Below are 22,799 nucleotides of genomic sequence, written 5' to 3'. Positions count from 1 at the left end.
CTTAACCAGTCTAGTAGTAGTCATGTTATGGTGGGTCACTGGTTTACCAATGGTGGGAACACACTCTCAAAAGGGGAAAAGTTCAGACACACTCTCAGGTGGGGCCCATGCCCCTTCAGTGTGCACAAAGGAATTCTTCAAATTGCAGGTATATTGGAAAGGTCTTTGCACCTGTAGGAGCCTCAAAAGAAACAAAAAGACAGGAGGGTCTTTCAGATGCAGGGTAGATCAATTGCATCAATAAGGCCGGTAACTACAACCTGTAATTCTGAGTTGATGGCAGGAGACTGTGGTGCCATTTCTCTCTAGAAATGGACTGGTGGGACATTGAATCTAAGTGGGGAATGATGACAGGAACAAAAAGCTTGACTTGATCTAAGGCTTTAGGATGGCTGGAGACAGACATTGCAGGGGTTTGTACTGGAGCACACTTACAGCCTCTGTGTCAGGAATGGACTTGCCAATAGTGGTGGGACTCACCTGCCTTGTGGGCTGCAGTACCAGGGCTGGCCAGCGGATGCTCTCAACAACCAGAGGTTCACTTCTGCAATTAGCCATCACCTGGGGCTGATTGCAGGTGTATTTAAGGGATGGCCAGACCTGCAGTCTGTGCCTTGGTGTATGTTTTTCCATGGGCCCCTGTACCTTGTAATCTGCATTCCTGTTCCTGTTCCTGTCTGACTTGTTGCTGACCCTGCCTGATCCTGACCTCTGCTGACTTCTCCTGTTTTGATCCCTGGCTTGTGACCCTGACCATTCTCTCCGCCTGCTCCTCCTGTACCTACCTGCCCGATAGTTATCCACCCGGCCTGCCTGACTACGTTGTGCTCTATATGTGTATGTACCTGTGTATCTGTATCAGTTTAGGGTTTGGTTTGTTTCACCTTGTTGTATGTATTTGTGTTAGCTTGGGGTTTGGTGCACTGCGTTTATGTTTGTATTGTTAGTCTTAATAAATTGTCTTGTTTATACCATATCTGGAGCCCGTGTTTCCCTGTGTCAGTACACACATGTCTGGTCACACCCGCATCCCTGACACTCTGTGGGCAGTGTGCCCCAATATCTAAGAACATATATCCATAAACCTCCTTATGGACATGGTGGTTCCTGTAACTTAGTGGAAGTCTTAGCTTCACCTGATGAAGCAGAGAAAGACTTTGATGATTACAACCCTATAATAATAGAGGTCTTAGGTTCCAGATTACAGGCACCAGATAGTTCTGAGGATACCAAGTAAACCCCTTGGAACCACTAGATATGCATGTCAGGTATGTTCTGGGTCCACCTGTGTTAGCGGGACTGCCCTCCTCCTCCCCCCTCCCTTCCCCACCCAGGACTAGGGGAAGGAGTACTTAGATGAGCATTTCTGAGTTCAATGGATAAGAGGGAAACATAGTGAGGTACCATGGGTTTAGAGGGGGGTGGGAGGGTTGTTAAAAAATTTGCTTTAGTTCGGAGTAGGGCTTTAAGGGTTACATCAAGTGTGCAATACCCACCACCATTTCCAAGTTGGTTCATCACGTGTCCTCAATGCAATATTTACATTTATCACAAATAAAAACAGATTTATAGCAGAACCAAGGTTTAAAATTAAAAAAATGCTAGAAGACAGTATTTTTGGCAGAAAAAAAAACAGGCAAAGTCAAAACATGTCTTCCCTCTGTTCCCTAGCACTTTGTATTTTGCATACACTGCCTGCTGCATATGTGAAGTGCAGAGTGTACGCTCAACTCAGGTTGAGATGTCAGGGATTGTTCTCATCAGTGGCATTTCAATGGATAAACAGGGGTGACCACAAACCCAGAAGCAGTGGCAGAGAGGGGTGAAGCAGCAGGGATGGTGATGGTAATTTGCTTGCAGGACCCACTGGAAGGAAAATGTGCCATAGTATGCAAGTGCATATGTACATTATGGCAGGAGTTCCTCCCACACAGATGAAATAAAGTTCCACTTTGCAAATAATGAGGCATGCTGAATCTCTGCATAATTGCTGCCAAAGACTATTTCTATCAGTTTACTATTTGAATACATTAGTAGACAGCCAACATGTTCTTTAACACTACTTGCCTTAGAAAATTATACAGCCTGTGACAGTTTGAATATGAAAACGGTATGCCTTCCTGATCTAGAGCAAAACAGTGCTGCTTTCTGGCAATATTACATATGAAACCAATATGAATTCAATTACAACTAAATATAACACAGATGCCTGCATGTTGCATAACACTGACAAATATAAATGCAAAACGCAGAATCCCAAACGATAATACAATTCTACACTTTAGCTATGTAATAATGCATAAACAATACGATTATTAATATACAAAAATTATATCTTTGGACTAATTTCTTATCACTAGCACACTAGAAACAATGAAAGCGAAAGAGTACCAGCACAATAAGCAAATCCATTCTATTGAATTGCACAATGCTTGCATCTTAACATGTTGCAGGCACTCTTGGCTGGGTTAGGTCTGTAGGTGGTCAACAAGAGTGCGAGAGACTAGAAACGATGCCACAATAGGGAAAAAAGGTTGGTTCAGTGAAGATGGTGGAAGTGGAGAAGAGACACAGGAAGATGCAGAGCTGCAAATGTTGAATGTAGAGTAATTTTCTGGTATTCTTTTGGTAACAGCCAGGTTCCAACCTTTTAAAAAGGGACAAAAGAACCATTTTATAATAGTATGCTGCACCACTGGGTAACTGGCAGGAAACTCAGGGAATTATAAAATTATAAATTCTCAGTTCTCAGCATATTTATGGGAACCTGAAGATGTTATAATGTATGGTGTCTATTTTAGGACATACTTCTGTTTCCTTCATGTCCCTCCTTTAATCTGCAGTCAGGAATTGAGCAAACTACTGTATGGTCCATTCCATCAAACCACAGTCAAACTTATCAGAAAACAGTTAGATGTCAGAGTTGAAAAATGCTTTTTAAACTCCACCCCACTTCTTTAACTTGCCTCTTCTCTCTCTTTTGCTTTCTTTCAAATTTCCTCATCATATTTAATAGAGCTTTCTTACTCTGTATCAGACCATATTTAAAAAGAACTATTATTGTATGTAAAAATGTTTTTAATATTCATTACTTTATCAGTAATATCATTGGGTTTACTCAAAATGTCCCTATTGCACAAGCAATGTCCTCCATGTTTACAAAGATTGCCATTTAATATTGATTTAGTATTGAACACAATTATCATTGCCACTCAATAAGGGTGGGAGGTCCTGACTTTGACAACTGACCCTGACAGCCAACTGACTCAGAAAACCTTCTTCGAATGACTTGTATTTGTCTAAAAATATATAAACGGGTCGGCACAGGGTCGGGTGTCTCTTCGAAGGTAACAGGACACCAACAAAAAGAACAGCACTTTTTTTGGTAGAAAAAAAAGGCTTAGATCCTCTGATTGTCATTGCTGCATTTGTCCGATTCAGGAGATTTTCTGTTACTTTCAGTTCCTCTGAGAGTTGTCCCTGCAACAGGAAGCCAGTTGAGGTCCTCCCAGTGTTGACCTAGTAGAGGTGTTAAGATGAGTATACCTTTCTTTCTAGGTTTTATCATCTTTATTTTTTAAAACAATGTTTCGCCCAACGTAAATATATCAGTTGCAGAATATAGTGTGCAAAGACCTTGGTTTTATGGAAATACTGAAAACAGAAGGTACACACATGGATGCTGTTATAGAGAGTGACTAAGAACATCTTTTCCTTTTAAATTAAATATTCACTGGCTCTTTGGCTTACTTATTTTTTAAAAACAAGTAACCACATAAAAGATCAAATGTAAAATTAGTAATGATATGGAAACTGACAGTTAATTTGAAGCCGGAAATATGGTGTTGCCTAGCAGGTCATCCTCAGAAGTACAATTTATAGCAACTCCATGGTGACTGGTTTTCATTTTGTTACTGATAAGCCAATCTAAATGTTTGTTCATGTATAGTAACCTGATAGGCAATGGACAACGGAGGTTGATGGAGCAGAGGCTGACCATTATGTGTCTGAGCAGATATAAGCAGTGGAGGGTTTTTATTAGTGCTATAAAGTACTGTAAACTAGAAAACCAATTAAACATAATTTGGAATTGAACAGGCAGAAACTCCATGTTCCTTCAACAGCAGAAGAACTCTGTCAGTAGTTGATATTATTACTTTAGCTGTAGTAAGAGTTAAACGATTGATTACTACCCAAGCTAGTACAACATTAGTGTCAACTAATCAAACTGTACAGCAGGCACATAAGCATTAGTAGTAGAATGGAGGTTGTGATGCCAGGACGGAAGTAAACTATCTTGGGTCTGGTCATAAGACATTGACAACCATCCATAAAAGACAAAAAAGAGGGCGCACAGGCCTAGTGCATTACCTTAAAAATAGGATTTATTAATAAAAAGTGAATATTCACAAAAATAAAATGTTGTAAAATCAGATAAACACAGGAAGCATGTCACACAAGATAGCAGGATGGTACAGGAACCCCTGTGGATGGTCTGGTGGGAGACTGGAAGCCTCTGGATAGCTGGTGGCTGATGAGTTTCGAGGAAAAAACCTCTTCTTCAGAGCAAATTCACACACACATTGGCTCTGAAGAAGAGGTGTTTTCTTCAAAACGTGTCAGCCACCAGCTATCCAGAGGCTTCCAGTCTCCCACCAGACCATCCAGGGGTTCCTGTACCATACTGCTTTCTTGTGTGACATGCTTCCTGCGTTAATCTGATTTTACCACATTTTATTTTTGTGAGTATTCACTTTTTATTAATAAATCCTATTTTTAAGGTAATGTACCAGGCCTGTGCACCCTCTTTTTTGTCTTTTATGCACAGTTTCTTTTGGATATCCCTGGCCCATTGAGGGCAGCAAGGCCTGCATTACATTTCCTTTTCCATGTGGGGACCACCATAGCGGGGAGTCTACAGTTCAGCGCAGGAGTACATGCATTCGGTTGCTACATTCCTCTTTCCTTATTGACAACCATCCAACCTTTGCAGGCATGATACAGAAAAATAAGTATAGTGACCCCAGAACTTAGCTTAGTAGCATATCATAGGAGTGGGGGGTGCTATTTAGGTTTTTATGCAGTGGGAACCTCTACTCAAGACTGTAAGAAAAGGTATAAAAAGAGAACTTCCTAAAATTACAACTGTTAAGTCTCTTTGATCTCTTTTGTATTCCAGTGCTAGGAGCTTTCCAAGTGAATCTGCTGGCCTGTCCACCTACTGCAGCCATTGTAAGAAATCTTACTGTCTATGTTAAACTTTTTCTTCATTTTAGGTTATTGAGATGTAACACAAGGAGTAAGATTCATCAGATGCAAAAGCAGACTGAATGTGGTGTAGACACAGCCATGACTTATGGCAGGAAGATCTTACCTCTGGTGTTGCGGAAGAAAAAGCAAATTGATGTGTGATTTAATTTAAAAGCAGCTAGCAAAAGCTGAAACATGAGTTCTGAGAGGACCAACATTTTAACAGAAGGATACATCAACATATAAGTCAGTGAAGCACAGACGTTAACACAATGGTAAGTGGATAGTAGGGCACATATACACCATTCAACTAGAGATGGGTGATGCACCTCTGCATTCACTCAATGACACGACATAAGGCCTTTGCGGAGGTTGCACGTTGTGCAGAGGAAACTCTTACGTGTTATATCTCACCTTCTGGGCACCTGAGAAGGCGTGGTAATAACATGACACATAAGTCATTAAAGCCTTCATATCCGGCCTTAGCGTCCCTATAATATCTGTACAGGAAAGGAAAAGAAAAGGTTTGAAAGGATAAAGAAGCATAGAGCAAGAACAGTCACATGGAATGAGCAGAGCAGGGATAAAGGAAAAGATGGCTCTTGACATGCATAGCAGGAATGAGCAGACAGTTTTAAATCTTTAATTGTACAGCTAAGACTTTAAAGATATGGGGGGATTTACTAAAACTGGAGCATGCAAAATCTGGTGCAGCTTGGCATAGAACCAATCAGCTTCCAGGTCTTTTTGTCGAAGCTTAATTGAACAAGCAGAAGCTGATTGGCTACCATGCGCAGCTGCACTAGATGTTGCACTCTCAAGATTTAGTAAATCAACCCCATGGTTTCCAGATGCTGAACACTTCTATTTTCTCCTTTTCCATTGAACTGCATAGGAAGGAACCATATTGCACAAAAAGCACATTCTGCTGTAGGCACCTCTATATACCAAGGCAAGCTTGTTGGTATCCGCTATATAAAACATAGGAGTTATTCTCTTTGCAACATATGCAATGAATTGACTGTAACCTCTCAGGGTTTGTTATTGCTTTCAACTTCAATTTCTTTTTTTGTATGTGTTCCTGCCATGTCCATGTAACCTAAAATGGGTAACATATGCTTCTTTTGAAGAACACAGTAAAAGTCCAAATTCTTTGTATTCTATTTTATATGGATACTTGAGTAACTTGCAAGAGAAAAAGTCACTCCAAAATACCAGACTCATTCAGGACTGCAAAGACCAAAAGGGCACATACGGTCATTTCAACCATCAGGAGGCAAGACGTCCTTACTTACTTTTGTCACATTTGTCAGTTGTAGTGGTGCATATGTCCCCATCCATAGTACTATGATAAAAATGGGTAAAGGTAAGCAGGAAGGGTGCTTTTACAGGAATCCTGCACTGGTAAACTTTACATTCAGTCATTGCTGACTGTCCATCTCAAAATGGAACATTTGAGTAGGAAAAAATGCCTGACCCGCCTAAATGCATGTAAACTTGCATAAACATGCCTAAATGCTAGGATCAGAAAAAAAGACCTTGTTTCTGTGATGTTAAGGTTGAACAGTAACAGCTATGAGTCTCTTAGCAACGTCCTAGCAACAAGGTAGGATGGAGGTCTACCATTTCTGGGAATTTTCCAGTCAAGGTTCAGGAGGTATGTAAATGGCCTACACCGATAGCAAAGGCATTATTCAACGTTGGTCAAACCTGCACAGATTGTTTTTATCTACAGATGCCCCTTATTCACATAGGCAGTTGTTTGGTAAAGGTGAACTATGCATTTAAGTACCTAGGTCGACAACAGTCACCTAGATTAAAATCAAGATTGGCGAATCTTTTAACTTAGTAGTAAAATTCTGGTGAAGGAAAGCGGTCTCCACTTTTTTTTTAGAACAGAACTACATACTTTTGGATAGAGACGTTTAAAAATGTCTTTAAACAATTTCAGTGCAAATATGAATGTTTTCAGCTCCATCAAAAGTACAAAGTCACATAAGCCAATTCTGATCTATGAAGTTACTAAAAGCCTAAACCCTCCTCATATGCATCTAAAATGAATAAAACATGAACACAACAATTAGAGCAAGTCATAGCAATCAAAGGTTAAACTAGGAGTAAAGCTGGCCATAGATGGATTGAAATTTGACTGGTTCAGTAAGGGCTAGCCAAATTTTGATCCATCTATGGCTGTTCCCGCTAGACAGAAGCCGATTTAATGATTGGCTTTTCTCAAATGGAAAGTTTGGAAAACTTTCATTTGATCAGTGTATGCAGCCGATCGGCTGGTCTGTGTATTCTGACAGAGGATGAGTCCATGGTTTTTTTTCAGAAAAAAAATTTCCATCTATAAACCAGCTTAAGTCTTATTTTTAACATATAAAGTAAAAACAAAAAAAAGGAATAATGCCAAAAGAAACAAGGACTATTATTTATGTTAACATAAATGTTCAATCAAATTTGTATGAGAAATAGTTCAATGTCAAAGTACAAGATGAATGGCACACAAAAAGATTCTTTGTTTTCAAAGGATCTGAAGGCTAAAGCGACTGTATAGTGAGTATTTGATTTAATATAATCATGGTTAAAAAAAGGGTTTTTTTTTGCTAAATATAAAATGTATATTTTTGGTTTATGTTCTGCATTTCCCAGGAATTTATTAGCCTTGCTGTTGAAAAAAAGTCTGTTTACAGAACTCAGTGGCTGAAATGAAAATTAACACACAAATGAAAGTTATGAGTCAGAATGAGCAAGAGAAATTATTCAATTCTTTTCAGATGGCTTCAAATGAATGAATTTAAACCGTATCTAAACCCCAAAAAATTAATTTAATATACTTCAGCTTGGCGGTCCGTAGGTTGCTGTATTAGTTTTGTTTTTCCTAGCATTTTTTGCTTTATTCTTATCTGGCAATCCTATAAATATCACACTTCCTGTCCCTTGGTGGCCATGTTTAATTCTTCTAGTGAATCTATAGAAACAGCAAAGGCTGCCACCCAGACTGAACTTCAAACAGGTCTGCCTTTGTTCATTTCTATTACATGATAGCCGATAAAATTAGTAGTTTACATAACAAAATTATACTATTGTTTTTTTATCCCCATTTCTTCTTACAGGATCAACAGGTATAGTTGTACTTGCTAAAAAAGTTCTTAACCTGAAGATTAAAACTAGTGCTACACTAAATGTAAGGACTGGCAAGCTGAAATCTATTACAATTTTGTTCTTGGGTGTAGTTACACTTTAAATCAGACAAACTGCTGTGCTGACTCTTCAGCTTTCCAGTGGTGCTCTGAGAATCCTCTCTCATGTATTACATTTTTATTAGAATACAAATACATACATATTATAAAAACGGGTAAGAAATATGTCTAAAAACTTAAAAACGATAGGAAAAAATTATAACATATGTATAGACTCTACGGTCATCCACGCTGCAAAAGTTAAGTTTAAATCAGTTAGCCACATAGAAGTTGTACTTTGCCGAGATAGTTTGGGTGACTATGCATTTGTGATGACAGAGACTAACAATAAATTAATGAGTACATATGTCTGTTAATAGTAAAGAATCAATTCACAAAGCCTTATTTATTTAGATTATTCAGTGGAACCACATTTGTTAATTAAATATTCAAGCTCTTCTACCTTTTTATGAGCACTGCACAATGAGTGTGTATACCTCTCTCTCCCTCTCTTCCATAGGCCAGGACTGAACACAGACACTATATTTGCAAAACAATTCTACTGCAACAGTTGTAAAAGTGTATATATAGCCAAAAGGTTTTTCATAGCTTTGGATGTGACATTTCTCAGGTAATTTTTTTTCTGTGTCCTTGTGTTCTGTTGGGGATAAGTCACTTCCTGTTCCAGGGATGTAACAGGTTGTCACCACCAGAGCAGCTGTACCCAGTGGAAGATTTAGGTTGATAATTTTCATTATCAAACGATGGGGCATGCTTATGTTCCTAACACATTACCCAGGCCATATCAGTATAGATATCCAGCATGATATTTTCCCCATTGAGACCCGATGTGTTTCCAAAGTGTTCCTTTATTTTTTTTTGAGCAGTGTTTTATTGGTTTTAGAGGAAACCTGAACCGAGGAAAGAAGGAGGGTGCCATGCTGACCTCTGCTTCTGTAAATACCAGTTCTCTGACTGCCATATTGATCCAGAGGCTTCACTACTATGTGAATCACAGACTCAAAACAAATATGGAAATCTGGAGTCCTGACTTTTTACCAACTTTCCCGATTTGCATGCTTGACCGCGGTCAATGACTCTGAAACTACCGAGACTGGAGACAGCCAGACCACACTTTCAAGGAGGTCAGTGTAATGGACAGCATTATAACTCTAGCTATATGATGGTCAGAACTCTGCATTGAAAGGTTTCTACTGTGCACACCTTTATTCCAATCAAGACCTGTTAAACTGAACACTGAGCATTTAGCATTTGCCTGTTGAACAAGTTTGTCTGTTTGATCACACGCTGGATAGAGGTCTGTCTGTCTCTGACTTCTGACTCTGTGCCTTGGATTTCCCTGTGAATTATTTGAATTGCTTTTGTACTCAACCTAACAGGTGCTTATCTTTGTTATTAGCCCATTACCTCTGCTATTGGCAGTCTGCGTTTGTACTGGTTTGCTGCTGCTGCTGCCCTGACCATCTGTCCTTCCTGTTGCTGACTGTTGCCACTGGCAACACTGGGGGGAGCACCAAACTCTGACAGTCAACTATGACAGCTTCTATAGTTTTTGTTTTTTGTAAAGTACAGGTTTTAAGCCAATGTTGCATCTGTTTGCATTATTATTATTTTAATTTTTTTTATACAAATGCACAGATCGGCCGTATTTATTTCATTGCATATGCATGCTGTCCTACCTACTTAGTAATGAAATGGACACACGTTTTTACTGTGTCAGCAATTTTCTTGCAGCAATGATAGAGCATGGAGTAGGGCAAAGGAACCCAGAGGTCATATATATGACAGATAAACCCAATATAAAGCTAGGAAATAAATAATTTTTAGATCAGCTTTCTAATAACCAATTGCTATTTAAAAATCCAGGCAAAGAATATTGTTGTAAAAGACACACAGGCTGGTTGTTCATTGACTCTGGGCTATAGGCTAGTACCTTCAGGTGACTGGACACTGGCAAAGCTTTACTGGATATATCCCCAAGACAGAAGTTCTGGTTTGAAAGATTGTCTCCTAGAAGTTTCAGTATGTCTGTGTACCAAGTTCTTTGAGAATCACTAGTTTATTCTCTTGCTCTATTTTGCAGAGCAGTCGAGACAGAATTCACACTGGAGGAAAGACATGTGAACTGGAACAGGGTCAAGGGAATTATCAGATCATCCAATGCCAGTGCTAGAGGATCCTTGGTCCTGGTTATAAGTAAGAAGTCTTCTGCGGCCTCCTTAACACTGCCTAGAAACTGAGGGGGTGGAGAAGGAACCTGGTGCTTTTGTGGTCTAAACACAGATGGCTGTATTAAAGCAAATATTTGTTAAAATAAAAATATCTGACATAGTTGAAGAAAAATCTGCCTTGGTCAGACAAGTTGCTTTCTGCACGCCTGAGATACAGCTAGAATTGAACACAGAGACTGGGGTTAAAACAAAAAAAAAAAACCCTGCTCTGATGCAATGGAAAGTGTTGTCACTCTGAATGGTTAGGGTGTTTTGCAGGCCTTCCACAGTGTGAATGTTCACTTGGACTTTTGCAGCAGTTCCCTTGTGCCTGGGTTCCGCAACTGCTATCAAGGAGGATATTTCCACAGTGAGTTGCCCAAAAGGGGTAAGCGTGTCCAAGAATAACTACATAGTAACTCGGGTGTACACCGTCTTCTAGCGAAGCCTTCATGGTAAAAGGGCGGTAGGAAGTGCCCGAGTACCTTATAAAAGAGCTTAAGGTGAAAGTGATGGTAAAAGTTTAACCTGCGATCTGGCGTAACACGTAGTCACTCTATTCCAAAAGGTGGGATTTTTACCACAAAGTGTGCAAGTGAATACATTTTATAACACAATTTCCGATATCACATTTCCTGATAGTTTTAACATAGATCAAATACTATTTGGAAATCTGTTGTAAGTGAGGCTACAGTATCGGTCCAGTACTGGGTAAACGTGTCTTACCTGTTCATGGTCCCTAAGCACGTCCCTGAATGGATCTTCAGAGTCTGGGTGCAATAGGGTTGGATCACAAACCTGGACCTGCACAGCACCCTGCTACAAACTACATGCATTGGACAAGTGCCAAGTTGAGCACTCAAGCAGGATCAAGTGCCAGAAGCAGCATTACAGGTGGTCCTCAAAGGGTGGGGTCCAGGTATGGTTCCAAAATTTTTACAGAGTTTGCACTAATCTGAATGCATTGCTTTTATTGTTGTATTAGAATACAATGAGGAGTTAACTGAAGAGTTGGCTGAAGAATCTGAAGTAAAATAATAAACTAGTAAAGCACAGTATCTCTCTGTAAGGGAGAAGAGGTCCATCACCTTAGGACACTAGCAAAATCTGAGGTCTCATGGAGTGGGGTATGGTTATAGCGATATGCCTAGGCCTATGTTTTTCCAGTGTCCATTCACATGAAAGTACCGGGCTATAACCCAGTGTCTATGAAAATCCAGTGAGTGTCCTATACTGTATGACTGAGATATAAACATACTGGTAGAGGTAAGCACAAAAACAATGTAGATGGGCACTTTTTCTTTATGAAAGTGCATACATAAGCCTTTTTAAAAAGAAATTATCATGGTCAACCAAACTGTAAAAGCTAAAAAATAAGCATAAATAAGAATTCTAAAAAAACTAGCGAAACAAAATGAAAAGTTGACAATAAATAGGGTGGTTGTGTTTCTGCTTAAAGTGATATTAACGGTTCAGCTTTTTCATTTTTTTTAAAACAATTAACATGGCATATTAACCTGCTCTGTGCAATTGTTTTGCACAGAGCAGGCTCCTCCCTCTTGATCGGTGCCCCCAATAGCAAGCAGTGCTATGGGGGCACTGGTGCGCGCTTGTTCCCGCGCCTTGCTCTATGCGTCCATAAGACAAACAGAGCTGAAGTTGTTTTCGTGCCCGCCCTCCTGTGCTCTCTTCATTGGCTCACTGTCTGTGATTGACAGCAGTGGGAGCAAATAGCTGAAAGTGGGAGCAATGAGGAGAGCGAACCCCAGGACAGCCAAGGCTGCTGGATCAATATTGGACTCAGGTCAGTATTAGGGGGACTGTGGGGGGAGCAGCACACAGAAAGATTTTTATCTTCATGCATAGAATGCATGAAGGTAAAAATCCTTCAGTCTTTACAACCACTTTAATGCTATTATGCAGCAACTGTATTACCAGGGTAAAATAGTCAAATCTTCAACTGGTGGGGACACCTTTACAACCTGCAAATAAAAGGGACAAAATACTATTTTAATTTAATTAGAGCAGAACGAAGTTTTCATTGTTGCTTGTGTCCCCGCTAAGGAAATCTCTTCACCTATACAGGAAGTGAAATCTCCCCACAGGACACAGATGACATTAAAAAAACCTGAAAGAGCAGAAAACTCTTTTCTGCTATAACCAAAACTAAAAAATAAGCTATGTCTGGAGTTTGAAGAACTCTGGGTTCTGAGTCCTGGGTTTTCTGGGTTTTGAAGAATAGGCCTATGTCTGGCTCTCAGCCCTCCACATTTCCTTATGGACCTTATAGACTGAAGACACAGCCCAAGCTCGTAAGAAACACCAATGACAGTATGAGAAAGCACATTAGATAGAGTTGCTTCAAAGTTTTGCAATAAGTGAAGGGAGTGAAATATGAAGAAAGGACACAGTTGAAGTATGCAAAATGGAATGTTTTACAAGCTGGTGTTCTAAGAGCTTGATAGAGAATACAATTACACATATGCATAGGAAATATAAATCCAATTTTAACGTGGAAAACAACTAAAGTGCATGTGTTGTCAAAAATCAAGACTAAGTCAAGCAGAGGCTGCTCACACACATATATTGTCCCTAGTTACTGACTGACACTAGTAGAAAGTAACCTGGATATCATGCTAAAAATATAGACTGTATCTAACTTCCTCCCATGATATGACAATGCTGCACTGAAATTAGCAAAGTAATGAATGTAAAGTCTGCAGCTGGACAAGAAGACAACATGCCTACTGTACCTACATTGTCTTAGTACCCTCTGCTTATCTATGTAATACCAGTGTTCATGGCATGAGTAGTTCTCAGGCTGCTTGCACATCAAGGCAGTACAGGAAGTGCCTGTATAAACCGCTGGTGCACGCCAAGGCAGAAGCAGTGGTTGAAGGCACTTTGCACACTAAGGAATGTTGAAGGAAAGCACATATGAAAATTGTTAAAGATAATATATAGTATTGATTGCTGTGTGGGCTCCTATCTCTGGGATGGGTCTACTCCCCGCCTGGCGAAAGCCACTCTTCAACTTCCGGTTGGGTTTGGAGCTCTCAGATTATCAGGTATACTACTGGGCAGCAATATTAGTTACTGTCTGATGGTGGTTTACAAGATCTAGGGAGAACGCAGTGGTTTGCTTAGAGGCTGCTCTGTTGGGATCTCTTATGGAGTTGGCCAATCTAGAGTATAGGGTTTCCCGGGCCTACTCCTCCCTCCCTACCAGAGTTACACTCAGAGTTTGGGATACAGCTAGAACACGTTTTGGACAGCCCAACCATTATTCCCCATATCACTCACTTTGGGGTAACCCCTCTTTACTGCACTATAGGCTTCCTCCGGACCCGCTATGGGATTTTATGCTAACTGTATGCTTTTGTCTTTTCGGGAATGATCTAATAAGTTTGGTTTACCCCGATGAATGTACTTTAGCTACTGCCAGCTATGTCATGTGACTCGATCCTAGTTTCCTAACCCTCCTACTCTAGGGAATGACCCAATTGAGGACCTGCTCTCACAGGAATCCCTCTCCAAACTGCTTTCAGGGCTATATTTAGCATTGTTTAGGGTAGAGTCCCCCAAAATGGATAGACTCTGGGAACAATGAAGGGCGGATATTCCAACCCTGGATAGGGAGACTTGGGAGGAGAGTTTTGAGGCTAGTTCTAAGTTGGTTATCTCCTCGAGGGACAAAGTTAATTCAAACAAACTTTTTGCATAGGGTGTACTATACTCCCCAGAGGTTGCACCGAATTTACCTGATCCCCAGATTGCACTCAGTGTTGCACATTTGTCAGGACTTGTATTCGCATTTTGGACCTGTCCTGGGGTGGTACAGTTCTGGACGGAGGTGTTTGATCTCATTAATACTAGTCTACAACTGCCCCTTTACCATACTCGCCTGAGTTGGCTCTCCTGGATGAGGAATGGAGACCCAGGTATATGAAGCTATTGATTTCATACTTATTGTATTATACGAAGAAGGAAATACTTTGCAGGTGACCTCCCCCTCCCCTCCCTCACTGACATCATGGGAATCTGCAATTAATATAGTGCTGCCTATGTATAAACTAAGGTATATCAATAGGAACTGTCCTAAGTAATACGGTCAAATCTAGCAGCAGTGGTTAGCACAATGAGCATTCTCCTTTTATATTCCCAAAGATGTTGTATATTATGATCTTATGGTCTGCGTTTGTCCGGTTACTTCTCCATTTGCTCCCCTACTGTGCTTAATGAACTGATATGGGGGTTACTACATCATATCTGCATGTGCTCGATATATGTACATTTTGATCTTATGTGCTCCAAAATGCTGCCGCTAGGTTTTAGATTGCCATCTGCTGGTACTGTACCACTAATATGGTCAATAAAGAGCAATTCTGATTGTTAAAAAAGATGATATACATTACATCCACTTTAAGTTTGGTGTTCAAGTATGGAATCCAAGACTATCATGGTCACCAAGAGGTAAACACTAACAGTATGCTACAATGTTGTCTCACTCATCCCATAGCTACGAATACTAAGAATGTAGGATCTGCACTCTGTCCTGTCTTCCCAGTGTCCAAAGTGGAAAGATTGACCATAGGAACAGAACTTTTTTTGCCACTTGTTCATTCAGAATTGTTCATTTTACAGAAGTTCTTGGCAAATAAAAATATATTGCTCTCAATATACGGTATAGCAAATCACTCAATACAAAGACTCTGGATTCAGGGCTTCTATGTGCCCAACAGGAAAGCTATAGGATAGTGCAGGCTGCTATTCTAGAGCATTGCCTCTCTGCCAAGTTTATTGTCACCCCAGATTCACTTTTGGTGCAGTAACCGATACAAACCAATCGGAATTAATTTTGAAGTCAGACAACTGCAGAATAGTGATATACATAAATTAAATGAGGACTACTTTTACAAAAGTGGACTTGACCTTTAAGAGTACATTTATATTAAATATTGTGCAAATATTGTGCAAAATATTTGCCTATCTGCAATCCCTAGAAATGAAAGTGTTCCCTGATGCTTGATGTTGTGTGGACAAGGAAGTTTAGGATTGCTAGAAAGTAGTAGCAATGGCACTTGGTTATTATTTTGAACATCTGTGAAAATAAAGTATGGAAATCCCAGTGCTAAACCAGAAAGAAGGAAGAGAGATTCACACATTAGCGAAAGGAACAAAGTGTTGAGTAAACACATCTTGGAACCCTGGGATACCTTCTGGGCTCCTGAAAAGGCGTGATAGAAGCTAGAAACGTAGGTCATGATGGCCTTCTCATCAGGGCGAGCAGTCCCAACAATGTCTGTCAAGAAAAGGTTTAAAGCACGTTGATATAATATATGAAATGGAGACAGACTTAACAACACAGAATGAACTAGGTGATGTAAACAGCAATTGTGAACAAACATTCAACCTACATAATTTCACATCAAGCAAATTCTTCAGCTTAGCTGAAAACATTTATTCATGCTGAGACATTACAGCACATCAAAAGGTTTCCAATCCATTTTTATAAGCGTTAGTAAACACTTCAAAAACTTGGCAATAATCCCAGTGAAATGGCAAAATGGTAAGGGGGAAATGCATGAAGGTTCTAAATTAAAAATAATGACAATCATTTGTGGGAAAAAAATGAGTTAATTTCAACCACTTTGAAGGGGACAGCAAACTACTGCAGTGAGCACAGCTTGCTTTATAACAGATCAAGGTATGGGGCTTATGTGTGAAAAGAATGCTAACAAGAATATTTCTTTTAGTCCATAGCAAACAATCAGAACCTTGTTTAACTTTCAACTCTGCACTGCCAACATGACACTTGGAAGCCGATTGGTTGGGTCAACTGTAAATTTTCTTGCTAGCTTACTTTTTCTTGACTAATCCCTTTTGTTGACAGGTAATCACGGCATTTACAAGTAGCAAGACAGTACCTAGAGAGCAGCTGCAAAAACAGGCAGTCTACCGCCAATGCCCTGGACTTAGCACAACCTATTCAAGCAGCATTTACCATGACATATTCCAGGCTTTACCACTTGAAAGAAAAGATTTGTTTCCGCATGTTCTAAATAAGCTGCACATGTTCACTCGGATTCTGACATAGATTGTGGTCAGGCTCTCTCAACCAGGATGCTCCCTGGGCTTGTCAGGGGCACCGCAGCACCCTGGTAGAGAAACGCTGATTGGATGAGAAGCTGACTAGCTCTTTTGCTTCCGGGAGGCAGAGAAATGCTGAACCGCAGAGTAGAAGCTAGATTAGGGCAGTAATGGGCAAAGCAGTAATGGGGGGGGGGGAGCAGGCTGCTTCCTTAGTCCCAACTTACCCCACCTCCATCTTCCATGCAGTACTATGTAATCAATTTTACCTGGCAGTATGGGTGCATAATGTGAATTTCAACTTGTGAATGTGTCACTCAAGTACAGTAAACTGATTTTTCTAAAGGCTATTTGTATGCGAGTATATGTATGTATGAATGTATTTCTGGGTATGTGTGTGTGCATACATGCATGGGAATGTACTGTTTTTCAATGCATCCCCATTCATATCAACTAGGACACAAACGGTTGCATGGACACAGTCTCTGCTCCCAGTCTGATATCCATGTGGATCAGTGTCCCCAAAACGCAAACCGTGTGCATTCAGGGACCCGTACCTACTCGGATATCAAATTGAGGGTAGCAGCTGTAGCCATGCAGCTGCTGCGTCCCAAATGACGTACACCCTAGCACGGGTGTATGCTTAAATACACCCATGTGAATGAGGCCTTACTCCTGACCCCTATGCTCTGCATAATCAGAATTGCCTTTTTATAAGCTGGGGGGGGGGGGGGCTTTGGTTCTTTTTTTAGACTGCGGGGCCTGAAGACTGAAGATACTTTTATAACGTGCCGTGACTGAAAAAAATTAGAGAAATGCTAGTCTATATTGCCCCGAATACAGAGATAGGACCACTTGGTATCCTGGATCTAGTCAGAATGCCAATTGTAATTGACCAAGACATGAATTGGGATGGTTTTCTACACACCTAAAACAACTTCAGCTGCAACCTCACTCTAAATACACCACATCGAGACATGTAAAGAAAAAGAAAACGGAAAAAATCCCTAAAGCAAAACCATTTGTATGTGAATGCTACCCAGTCAATACGATATTTGATTGTTCTACTGAGCATATAAAAATCACTTGGAATTGTTTAACTGCCTTGGAAAACATTGCTTTTTATTTGGTTTCTTAGGGGGTAGTGGTAGAGATTTTTTTTTCCAATTGTTGGAATAGTTCACCAAAAGTAAATCACATATAATCATTTGTTCCCTTGAATTTGTACAATGTTGAGCACAGAAAATTATCTGGTGAATACTCCATTATTAAAATGAGAGACCAACTGTCTGAACAAAACTTGCAGAAAGTCATCACGCACAACCACATGGCTATCACTTGATTATACAGTTTGTTTTTTAAAGAAGAAAAAAACTGTCCATGTAGCTCTATCTTTAAGCCACATGAAAGAACCCAGATAACAATTAAACGGACATGTTATATCCCATACAGAGCACACATCAGGTTAATTTTTTTTTCACAGCACTACTAGGTGCTTATACTCCTCTTTCCTTTCTACTCCTCTTCAGTACCGGGACAAGTGCATTCAGTGCCCTGGGCAATGATGCGGAACTGCACTCTCTCCCCCACTCCTAGTGCATGCTGTAGAATGGGTGTACTGCCTTGTGCCCATTCCCCGCCCCCCTTGCACCAGCTATCCATGAATGGCATGGAGTGTGCACTGCCCTTTCATGGCCATTTTCTTGATTTCTACAGCAGTAGTTATCAAACCAGGCATGAAGCAATGGCCTGGCCCTGTTTACTATCCACTGTTATAGAGCTTGGGTGCAGTAAGGGCCCGCCTCCCCCATACTGCTGCACCCTGGGTGGCAGTCCCTACTGCCCACCCCTTGTCTCAGCCTTGGTCCTCTTTACCTTTTATACTCCCCTGCTGAGTCATTTGCCTGCGATAGTAATTCGACATTGTCAGTACTTCCTGGTATGGGGGAGTTTGTGATTCATCTCCTTTCTAATGGCCAGTCTGGCCAATCTGGTGGAGATTGGCCACTCAGGAGGAAAAGAGTTCTTGGCTCTGTGTAAGCACTAAGCGACTTGCAGCTTACACAAGGCTTTATCTCTTTGGTAAGTATGAACAGCTGTGGAGAACCAGCACTGAACAGAACCTGATGTTCTGCCCTGCATAGGATAATAGGATATAGCATAGCTTAATAAAAATATTAAAACAAATTTAACAGCGTTTGGAAAGTTTCAAAAACCCATTATGTCTCAAAAAGTCAGGATCATTATGACGAAAAAATTAATACATTTATCACTAATTTTAGGTGTAAAAAAATACCCAAAGTACTGGAGATGTTTTGATTTCCTGTACAATAATATAAATATACATGAATATACCATGACATTTCTCAAATGAAAAAACTATTCACAGTTGGTAAACTAAGAGGAGCAACACAGTTCTCTACAGGTAGTTGTGGGTAAATACTCAATAATCCAAAAGAAATGTCAGTCCTTGCTATAATGACAAAGACTTTTTAACACAACACAGTTTCAGAAAACATTTCACTGTAAATCCAACAGCCCTTAGAGAAATAATTATAAAACCAAAATAATTGTAGTGGTAACAAAAAAAAAATGGTAGTACTGAATACAATGCATTAAAGAGTTTTCCCAAAATTCAGTCTTCAAAGCATTAATTACCTTCAGCATCCAACATCTTGGGAATATCAAGGAACCTCTCAGCGACATCGAAGGCCGTGTTCAGATTCGTGTACGGGTCATCCTACAAATACAAAAATGCAATGCAAGAACACCATGTTAAATAAACAACATGCAGTATGCTGGAGTTACACTTTAATAGAAAAGCTATACGCTTGTTATAGAAAACAAATGAAAACTATTTATTATAGCGAAAGAGATTGAACTACCTTCCGTAATTTGCCATAGTCAATGAGTTCTGGGCGGTGTCTATGAATAAGGGCACAGAATCCAAGACCATCTTTCCAGCTGTAAATAAAGAAAGGCAAGTGACCAATTATTGTCATTAGTATAGTATATTGCTGAATCATCCAGCAATTTGCACTCCTAGCATATAGTGTGCACCCCACTAATTATAAAATATTGCATATTATTTCAGATTGACCATTTTCATCAGCAGATACCGTGCTTGAGGAATTTCATACATTTATGCTAAGTCATTTTACTGTTATGTTGTGAATATCTTTTTGTAAGTCCAACCTGCTTTTCAGCTGTATACACAACACACACCTAAACCTATCAGAGGGGGAACCCCTCCTGCCTTTAGTTCATGTACTCCTGCATCACTGTTATGAGACAAGCTTTGCTATGCTTTCTTATTAGAAAGTCCAATAAAACTCAGCAATTGAAGTGTTATGGAAGTACCATATATCAAATATTAGTTTGTAAATAAAAACTTTACATAAGCAAGTAAAAATTACAGTGGATATAAAAAGTCTACACACCCGTTAAAATGTCAGGTTTCTGTGATGTGATTCCAGAACTTTTTCCACCTTTAATGTGACCTATAAACTGTTTAACTCAATTGAAAAACAAACTGAAATCTTTTAGGGGGGGGATAAACCTAAAAAACTAAAATAATATGGTTGCATAAGTGTGCACACCCTCTTATAACTGGAGACGTAGCTGTGTTCAGAATTAAGCAATCACATTCAAAATCATGGTAAATAGGAGTCCGGACACACCTGCCATCATTTAAAGTGCCTCTGATCAACTGCAAATAAAGTTCAGCTGTTCTAGTAGGTCTTTCCTGACATTTTCTTAGTCACATCCTACAGCAAAAGCCATGGTCAGCAGAGAGCTTCCAAAGCATCAGAGGGATCTCATTGATAAAAGGTATTAGTCAGGAGAAGGGTACAAAAGAATTTCCAAGGCATTAGATATACCATGGAACACAGTGAAGACAGTCCTCATCAAATGGAGAAAATATGGCGCAACAGTGACAATACCAATAACTGGACGTCCCTCCAAAACGTAATGAAAAGACGAGAAGAAAACTGGTCTGGGAGGCTGCCAAGAGGTCTACTGAGTTGTACAGTTTATAGGTTACATTAACGGTGGAAAAGGTTCTGAAATGATTTATCTTTGTCTCATTTTTTTACATCACAGAAATGTTAACAGGGGTCTGTAGACTTTATGTCCACTGTATATAAAGCAAGAGATCTGACCAAACCCATTAGTTTCCCTTTAAGTAACTTTGAATAGGATGGACAGAGGAGAGGGAGACAACAAATGGATGTTACATAGTTAGTCAGGCTGAAAAAAAGACGAAAAACTCCATCTAGTTCAACCATTAAAAAAAAAAAAAAAAAGTTATAATCCTATACCCACAGTTGATCCAGAAGAAGGCAAAAACCCCAGTAAACCATGATTAAATTTACTCCTGCAGGGTAAACAAATTACTTCCTGATCCCCCGAGAGGCAATCGGATATTCCCTGGATCAGCTTTACCTAAAAAGGTTAGTAACCAGTCATACTCTGTGTATCAAAGAAAGAATCCAGGCCTTTTTAAAAGCAATCTACTGAGCTGGCCAGAACCAACTCTTGAGGGAGTCTATTCCACATTTTCACAGCTCTCACTGTGAAGAAACCTTTCTGTGTTTGGAGATTACATTTCTTTTCCTCCAGACGTAAAGAGTGCCCCCTTGTCCTCTGTGATGACCTCAAGGTGACTAGCTCTACACTGAGTTCACTATATGAACCACTGATGTATTTATACATGTTGATCAAATCCCCCCTTAATCTCCTCTTCTCAAGAGAATAAATTCAGTTCCTCTAATCTTTCCTCATAGCTGAGCTCCTCCATGGCTCTTATCAGTTTGGTTGCCCTTCTCTGTACTTTCTCCAGTTCCCCAATGTTCTTTTTGTGAATTGGTACCCAAAATGTAACTGCATATTCCAGATGAGGTCTTACTAATGATTTGTACGGGGGTAATATGATATCTCTTTCTCTGGAGTCTATACCTCTTAATACAAGAGAGGATTTTGCTCGCTTTAGAAGCCGCAGCTTGGCATTGCATGCCATTATTAAGCTTGTGATCTACCAGAACTCGCAGATCCTTCTCCACCATTGATTCCCCCAATTGTACGCCCTCCTAGTATGTATGATGCATGCATATTCTTAATCCCCATGTGCATCACCTTGTATTTATCAACATTAAACCTCATTTGCCATATAGTTGCCCAATTAAAAACAGTGCATTGAGGTCAGCTTGTAAGTTGAAGACATCCAGTAAGGATGTTATTCCAATGCACAGCTTGGTGTCATCTACAAAGAATTTTTATTCCCAGACCCGATATCATTTATAAATTAAAAAGTAAGGGTCCCAACACTGAACCCTGGGGTACACCACTAACAACCCTAGACCATTCAGAGTATGAATCATTACCACTATTCTTTGAACACGATCCTTCTGCCAGTTTTCTAGTCATTTACAAATGGATTTTTCCAAGCCTGTAGACTTTACCTTACACATTAGCCGTGTGTGGGAACTGTGTCAAACGCTTTTGTAAAATCCAAATACACCACGTCCACCGCCACCCCTCTGTCCAAGGTTTTGCTCACCTCCTCATACAAAGAAATCAGATTTGTTTGACAACTTCTGTCTTTCATGAATCCATGCTGTCTGTTGCTTAAAATATTTGTTTTCAGCAAGAACTCATCTATGTGGTCTTTTATTAAACTCTCCAGTATCTTCCCAACTATAGAACTAACAGGTCTATAGATACTTGGTAAAGATTTTGACCCCTCTTTAAATATTGGCACCACAGTGATCTTACGCCAATCCAGTGGTACTATGCCAGTCATTAAAGAGTCCCTAAAAACTAGAAACAATGGCTTGGATGTTCGCTGATCTTCCCTTCCTACTAAGAACCCAGAAGACTTGTAAAGTATCACTTCCGGGTTCAGCTGTCACTTTCTTCAACCAGTCTGTTCAGGGAAGAAGCTAATGGAGCATGATCTGAGCTCCACTAGCTTCAATGGAAGGCAGGTGAAACATCAAGCGTCTAAAATGTTTCATTACAAAGAACCTGTCACCAAAATAAAGTA

General features: G+C 39.9%; 1 protein-coding gene across 6 annotated transcripts in view; it reads right to left on the bottom strand.

Moving 5' to 3' along the window:
* The window catches only part of LOC149460002 (alpha-actinin-1), a 177,472-nt gene that overhangs the window by 50,384 nt on the left and 104,289 nt on the right, over positions 1–22,799 (bottom strand). For 3 of the 6 annotated variants that reach the window (XM_089680206.1, XM_089680207.1, XM_089680208.1), the window contains exons 6-8: positions 19,639–19,717; positions 19,412–19,493; positions 5,665–5,750 (exon numbers count right to left, since the gene is read on the bottom strand). In XM_089680206.1, the coding sequence (XP_089536332.1) occupies positions 5,665–5,750; positions 19,412–19,493; positions 19,639–19,717 (247 nt within the window). Of the gene's footprint in view, positions 1–5,664; positions 5,751–15,879; positions 15,966–19,411; positions 19,494–19,638; positions 19,718–22,799 lie in introns of all 6 variants that reach the window. The other 3 variants (XM_089680203.1, XM_089680204.1, XM_089680205.1) reach the window with 1 other exon arrangement.

This window comes from Staurois parvus, unplaced genomic scaffold (genome assembly GCF_062004578.1).
Source record: "Staurois parvus isolate SC_StPar_1 unplaced genomic scaffold, SC_StPar_1.0 ptg000237l, whole genome shotgun sequence".
NCBI classification, from domain to species: domain Eukaryota; kingdom Metazoa; phylum Chordata; class Amphibia; order Anura; family Ranidae; genus Staurois; species Staurois parvus.
Note: the sequence above shows the minus strand (reverse complement) of the source record. Positions and strands in the feature narration are given on the sequence as shown.